General features: G+C 28.2%; 1 protein-coding gene across 1 annotated transcript; it reads right to left on the minus strand.

Moving 5' to 3' along the window:
- Positions 1–831: 831 nt before the first annotated feature.
- On the minus strand, positions 832–6,403 carry LOC114191415 (primary amine oxidase-like; the record flags this gene model as incomplete). Its single annotated transcript, XM_028080587.1, is given in 6 exon segments — positions 832–1,036; positions 1,147–1,685; positions 1,889–2,002; positions 2,083–2,169; positions 2,171–2,468; positions 5,619–6,403. Coding segments are annotated over 6 exon segments (2,028 nt in total), but the record flags the coding sequence as incomplete, so codon positions are not given.
- Between the last annotated feature and the right edge of the window lie 1,838 nt (positions 6,404–8,241).

The following is an 8,241-nucleotide window of genomic DNA, read 5'->3' on the forward strand; positions in this document are numbered from 1 at the left end:
ATTGAACAAAATTAACAAAAAATAGGACCTATTTGAGCACAAAAACAAAATTATAACTAATTTGACAAAAAAAAAAATTGGTAGATATGTTTTAACCAATAAAATAAGTATTTACATTAGTCTTGCTAAAAGCAATGTGTATACTTTGGAATACTTAATACATCTCATTAAATATTTTAGAACTTTTTAAAATATAAAAAATGCTGTAATTTTAATAGAGTAATAACAAATTTTATATGATAAATATTTAAAAATTGCTACATTTTAATATATAAAAATGAGGGTAATCAATTTATATTATTCTATAATGTTTTTTTTATATATTAACATAAACATAAACTCTATCGCGTATGTATTTGTTAAATATGTATGATATTATATTAGTAAGTGATGATATTATAATGTTGTTAAGTTAACATATAAAATAAATTTATATTTATTAAAAATAAAGTTAAATGAATGGAGAAAATATGAGAAAATAAATGTTGACAGATGAATAGGAAAAATAAAAGAAAAGATGAACAAATTTATAGAAGACAATTTTATAGAAAGAATAATGATATTTTGATCCACTTTTTTTGATCCAATTCTAACTCATCACTTCAATCAGCCTTCAACTATCTATTTTGATTTTTTGTAGTGGTATAATGTGATGATCTAAGGATGATTGAAGTGATGGGTTAAAAGTAAGTCAAAAAAAGTGGATCAAAATATCATTATCCGTATAAAAAATATATAAAAGTAACTGTTAATTTATAAAAATTTAACAAATAATTATACAGTAAAAAGTAAAATTGAAATTATAAAATGTGAACAACGTAGAAAAACAATTTAGGGTTGAGAGTTGCACTTGGGCAAAAGCACAAGTTTTGGAGTTTTGGCTTTAAGAACCGGATTTCTCTCAAAGAAATTTGTTGGCCTTATCTCAAATCCACCACTTAGTGTTGGCATAATAGGATAATCTTCTTGACATGGCACATGATGAATCCCAACTGTATGCCATATAACTATGTCCTTATTTTCAATGCTTCGATTCCTGCATTACAATAACACTCTCAATTTAATAACAATCACACTTCCAGTAATACACCTCATACCTATCTTTGTTATACATATTCAATTCAACTATTTATAAATTGTATATACCTCAGACTCCAAACAGCTAAAGTGTCTTCTCCTCTGCTCTCATCAGCATATAGCCCACCTGCCCATTTCTCAGACTTGTTATACGGTGTTACAAACACATTATAATTGGTGAAGGCACCTCTAATTTGTGGATAATCATCAGTGAGCAAAAGTGGGTGAGCCACTGTGCTTGGGAATAAACGATAACCCATCTTGTTTCCAGGCTTTGTTTGCTTGTTGGGGTTTATAATTACTAGTTCAGATGGCTTTAAACCAAGTTTGATTCGAGCATCAGCCTCTGTCTTAACAATTTCACGCACCACAGACCAATAACTTTTTCTTGGTGAACTGTGATTCCTTACTGTCACGGTCTCCAAATTGGTCTTCATAAAAGAGTTGGCTTGGCCATCAATGTCAAGGTCAAGGTGATATGTGAGATAATGATCATGGTGCACACCAATGGTGTTGTCCGACAACAATGTGCCAAAGACATCGTCCTTAATTTGATCCACATGGGTGTATGATGTTCCTTTGATACCCAAAATTCCTGTCAGACCAACCTGTCACACACACGAACACAATTTTTTAACATCAGAAAACATAAAATATTGACACATTGCATTTAATAAATAATGTATCTACTAATTGTTTCAAGAGTTCATACATGTACTACTAATTGTATAAATACTAATATATGTATGTATTATTTATACGAAGAGTTTGAGAAGATGAGAAATTTTCATAATATGTATATCATACGTACCCCCATTTTTATAGAACCACTTGGCTTGAACTCCCAATCTATGATATAATCATAGTTTCCCACAGTTGAAACGGTTCTCACCATTAGGCTCACATCAAGCCTAACTTCCCTTATCTGTTAAAGTTCAATTTATGAATGCCTAATACATTTAATAGCAAAAGTTTAAAAATTTAATAAACATCAGGGCATATTACCTCCTCATCATGGAGTTCTGTTTCTGTGTGGCGCCACATGATATCCCCAGCATACTTCTCAAAGATACAAATTGCATTAGGTATTTTTTACTGGCACACCATCTTCGTTTGCAAAATATGCATCCAAAAATGCAGCATTGGGTGGGCAATCAGCGAAAGGCTCAAGTGACACCATGGATTGGCCAAACCCGAATTCACCACTGTCAAGAAAGGTCTTGAAGTACCAATTTGCAGTTGGGTCCATATATGGCACAAAGAACTCTGATATATATCCTCTATATAACACTCGTCGATACCTTTTTTGTTGAAGATCATAAATCGATGCTAAGGAGATCATTGGTCCAGCTCGAATATCATATCCCACATGGAACTTCCAATTAGTCCAACTGGTCGTACATTCAAAGAAACAAAAAGTTCACTCAGATATATTTCACAGTTTTTTCTCAGATTTTTCTTTTATGGATAATTTCCAATTAATTTTCATTTTATAAATATGTGTAAGTATATTAAAAGAAATATATGAATGATCACATTTATTATTAGTAGACTTAATTAAATTTTAAGTTTTTATTAATAATATACAGTGACATGAACAATCATTTAATTACTATTTTAATTACTATAGATGATAATATGAAAGGCAACAAGGAAGCATGACATTTTTTTATTACAATTAACGTGGTATTATTTTATATTAATCATAAAGTTTTGCTTAGAGTTGTCAAAACGGGTAACCTAACCCGACCCAGCTTGATCCACCTCAGGTTGATCACTTAGTGAGTCAATCCAATCCGACTGACTTATTAGCGAGCCAAAAAAAATTCTAACCTGACCCGGCCCACCGCGGGTTGGTGGGTTAAACGGGTTAGCTCACGGGCTCACTTAATTTAAAAAATACAATTTTTTTAGTCAAAACTAGATTATAATTCTAATTAAAATCTAAATAAACTTTAATACAATTCAAATACAAACCAAAATCACAAAAATACAAATTATCTGTGTGTTGACTAAAAAAAACAACATAACATGACCCAAATACAAAGCTCAACTTAACAAAAAAATACTTGTGTGATCCTTTACCAACCCGGCTCACCACGGGTTCAAACCAGGTGAGTTGGATCAAAAATCAATCCGTATTAAAATTTGTAAAAAAGTTTCAACCCAACCCAACCCGAACCCGTGGTGAGCCAGGTTGGCTTGCGAATTCCAACCCATTTTGATAACTTTTTGTTTGTCTTAATAACTAAAGATAAATAAATAAAATAATGGAACAAAATAATAATTACATCTCCTAATTAAAAAAAAAACAAATAAATCAATTGAAAAAGTATAACAATTTTGAATACTCAAGAAAAATTTAATTAAACATATCAATATTTATCGGTAATTAAAAATTAATTAAACCTCAAATTTATAAAGCTATAAACCTAAAATTTCATCTAGCATGCTGACGATTTTTACAAAGAATATTTTTAGAATATTATTTCTGTTTTCTCTTCTTTGAAAATGAAAAAGTAAAAAGTATTTTTTTTCAAAAAAAAAAACTTATAATTTTAAAAAATACACCACTAAAAAAATTTAAATTTCTTGCCAATTTTCTCTTACAAACTTTTATTTTAGAAAATACTTATAAATTTTGTTATGAATAATATTTTGTATTAAATTTTTACTAATTTTTTTACAAAATATTTTGCACCAAACACTTTTCACAAAAGAATTTGTAATACTTATAAATTTTATAATTTTGTAAGAAATGATTATCCACAAATAAATCATCTGTAAATTAAAACTCTTAAAAAAATAAGAAAAATAGTAATTTTTTGTAAAATTTTATAATAAATTTGCAACTAAAATCCCATAACATATGAAAATTTATAATAGTGTACTATTATATATTTATTATATATTGTGGATGCATAAATCTAAATTGTATGATATATTTGATTTTAATGTTTTAAAAGCATGTTATTTTTTGTACTGTTAAGTTATGATGTTATATTTCTTTAATAGTATATTGTTTAAATTTCATTATATTTTATTAATATTGATTTTATAAGGTCAATAATGAATGTCAATTAGTGCACTAATAGTGAGTTTCATTTCAAAACATAAAGTTTGATTGTCAAACACATATCACCTTAGGAATCAAAAGTAGTAATGTGGGCTTGACCCAATAGGCTAGCCCGTAGATCTGTTAAAAATATGTAGGGTGGACCAAGATATTAAGTCCGCTAGCCCGCAAAAACTCGTCCTGCATAACTTGCAACCTGCGCGAGTTGGTCCACGACCCACATAAAAAAAAAAACTTGCACTTGTGTATATTGGTTACTTTCCTTCTAGATTTATGTATAATCGTTCCAAAATTATTCTATGAGTGGAAAAGACGAGTGTTATGAATTTTTGAGCTTGCTAAAATTTGAAGAATACATCGTGTATATCAAAGTACAAATATGAATATAATGAAAATGTTTAATTATCAATTTATCATTCAACTTTGTAAAATGTTTGCTTAATTTGGTAAACTTGTTAAAGTTTTTCAATTTGTTAAATATTAAAAGCTTTATCATAAAAAATTAAAAAAAAAGTGAACCAGCTCGCAAACCTACGAGCCAGAACTTATGCGAAGCAGGCCAATCCTACCCACATTTTGTGGGTCAAGTGTGAAATGAACTTAAATGAGCCAGACCGATCTCGATGGTCACTCTTATTAGAAATAATATGAAGTTGGAAGAATTATATTATTATTTTCTTTGCATACTTTGAAATGATCCGTATTTTGTAAAAAGAAAATAATAAAAGAACAGTGACGAATTAAAGTCTGAATTGAAATCGCTCGGACAAGCACAATAGTATCTCTACCAAGATACATCTTGTTGGATAGATCGAGTCCAACAAAAAATATCTGAATTTTATAAAATATTTCTAAATTTTGTGAACACTAATAATTTAAAAGATCATATAAAATAAAATATTGAGAAATCGTCTATACAAATAAGTCTGTTTATCGTGTTTTTCTCGCATGGATAGTTGTATTTCTAAGTAGAACAAAATAAACAATAATAAATAATAACAAATTTAATTAAAATAAAATACTAAATAATTAGAAATCTCATTAAAATAAAATATAAGAAAATTGTAAAATTTTATGTGCAAATAATATTTACCTATAAAACTAACCCTTCAAAAAAATATGAATAGTAATAGATAGTATCTATATCACAAGAAATTCATGGTGTATGCATTACAAACAACGCAGAAAATATAGATCAATATAATTTACAAAAGAAAAAGCATTGTTTGACACTGCTTATTTTTTTTTCTATATCCATTTAATAATAATGGGTTGCATAAAATATCACTGTAACATAAAAAAATATTTAAACTGAATATTATGTTAAAATAATAACTTTTGGAGATGTAAGTTGAATCTAAGAGAAAAATAGAAGTGTGATTAATAACCCTTTAAAAATCCATGCAAATAAAAACCCTCAAATCAAGTGACAGTGCTAAAAAAGGGATGGTATGAACTATATAACCTGATAGAGTGGCCATCGATCTTGAATCCTGGTCCGTTTGGTTGCACAAAAGCTGCTCCCATCAACGTTGGTCCAAACGGTGGCTTTTGCTTTGTAGCTACGTACTCGGTATCCTCAGCCTTGGGCACAGGAATATTAAAGTTGTCAAAATATTGAACTATCTTTCTCTCATCAAGATCAGCAACCACTGTAATACCCTCTAAGGGTCTTGCAAACAAGTTAGAAGACCCTTTCATGTAAAAGCACTGAAGCTTCAGTCTCCGTTTGCTCTTTATCTCCCCATACCATCCCACCGAGGCTGTTGAACACACAACATCTGATATATTCAGACCCCGTTTCTGCACTGACTCCATGAAGGGTTTATACTTAAAAGGAAGCGCCGCAACAAAGTCTTGCTCGTCAAACGTGATCATGGGGAAGCCATGCCCAGTGTACACTTTGGTGGAGACAATGGAGGCTTTGGACAGGTCAACAGTGATCTCAAGGGATTGTTTTTTGAAACGGGCAATGACTAAAGCACGACGAGGTGGTAGTGTCGCGGCTTTGGTTTTATTGGTTTTTGAAGATTCCCATGATAGGACTAACGCTTTGTCTGGCTCGTCCAACCCAATGTATTGAAAGGTTAGTGTGGGGGATGAAGCTTTGTATGTTTTTTGCACTGTGCTTCTAACCAACTTGAACTCAGATGGTGTTAAAGGGTCTAAGGGGTGTTTATTGGTGGATGCTGAAGTAGTGCAAGAGATGAACAGAGTTATCAGAAATAAGAAAACCAGCAGCTTCATTCTTCATAAAATTGAATCAAACCCTGGTTGTGCTGTTTGCAACTTAGAGGGACTATATACCAGTCACACTCTCTCTACGTTCAAGTAATAAAAAGAAAACAATTTGTCTTTTCACATTCAATCTAAGGGATAAAGTAAAGAAATCCCCTGGCTCATCAACCACCAAAAATATACTTACATTTAATAACCTTGTTTTTTAATCAAGGAATGATAGCATTATTTGTTTATTTTTCCTGTAAATTTATAAATGAAAAGCCTTTTGATTAAAATTACCGATAATTAACGGAAGACTATTCTCAATAAAATCCAAGTGTTGATAAAGCACGTGGTTGCTTAAGTAATGATTTAGTTTGACTGATTCTTAGGTTAAACAAATTCGTGCTAAGGAAAATCTAATTGCTTTTTTAACTTACTCGTTAGACTTCTAAGGTGTAGTAAGAAAGATTTTTATTTTTTCAAAAGATATGTTACAAGAAAGACAACATGCAATTGGCGTGGCAGGGAAAATTTGTTGCCAATCGATGAGTTGGTAACAATTTTCCAAAAGACAAGTTGTAAGAAAGACAACACACAATTGGCATGGCTGGGGAATATTTGTTACCAACCAATGGTTTGGTATCATCTTTTTGAAACAACGGGTTTAAAGTTTAGTATTTTTATCTAACCGGTATGTTTAATAACAGAATCTCATTCTTTAGTTTCGAGATCAAGAAAAATTTAAATATTTTTTTATTCTTCAACTTTTTAAGATGTATTTTAAAAATAAAACTATGACAAAATTTTAGATTCTAAAATGGAAGACAACTACTTAACGATGTTATTCAGCAGATTTGAGATCAGAACATTTACTACAAAAAAAATTTTGATTAATGACCAATTTTAGAGGTTTTGGTTATTATAAGAATTAGTCTCTAAATAGAAAATTAGTTTCTAAACTTATCTTTTGTCATAAAATTAATCACTATTTGATAATTTTTTTGTAATGATTCTATTGAACATACCAAACTAAAAAGAATATATAAATAAGAAATAAAAAAAATTACGAGTGTGTAATAGGGTTTCTTTACAAAACTGAATGGTTTTAACCCCTTTATTACAAAAATGGATCAGTTTATTAGTTAATTATATGACTGGGTGAGTTTACATGATTTGACTTCTCTTTATTCATTTTTAACTTTTATATAATTTATAAAGTTTTATATACCTTTTTTAAAAATAAATTTTTAATAATTTGATTAAAAACATATTAAATAAAATTTTATTAAAATTTGGTATTTTAAAACTTAATATTTTAATTTTTATTATAGAATTTATAATAATAAAATTTGATCAAAAATATTTTAAATAAAATTTTATTAAAATTTTGATATTTTAAAACTTAATATTTTAAAATTTATTATTACATTTTATTATAAAAGTTACAATAATAAAGTCTGGTTACAAATATTTTAAATAAAACTGTATTAAAATTTTGATATTTTAAAACTTAATATTTTAAAATATTATTAAATTTTATTATAAAATTTACAATAATTAAATTTGATTAAAAATATTTTAAATAAAATTTTATTAAAATTTTGATATTTTAAAACTTAATATTTTAAAATTTTATTATTACATTTTATTATAAATTTACAAAAATAAAATTTTATTTAAAATATTTTTAATCAAATTATTAAAAATTTATTTTTAAATAAAGTATATAAACTTTAGAAATTATTATAACTGTTAAAAAATAAAAATAAATTAAATCGTTACTAAACTGTCTCTGCAAGATAATTAATTAGTAAATAGGTCAAAACGATTTATTTTATGAAAAAATTAGTCAAATCTGATTCTAC

The sequence above is a fragment of the Vigna unguiculata genome, chromosome 7 (genome assembly GCF_004118075.2).
Source record: "Vigna unguiculata cultivar IT97K-499-35 chromosome 7, ASM411807v1, whole genome shotgun sequence".
Taxonomy (NCBI): domain Eukaryota; kingdom Viridiplantae; phylum Streptophyta; class Magnoliopsida; order Fabales; family Fabaceae; genus Vigna; species Vigna unguiculata.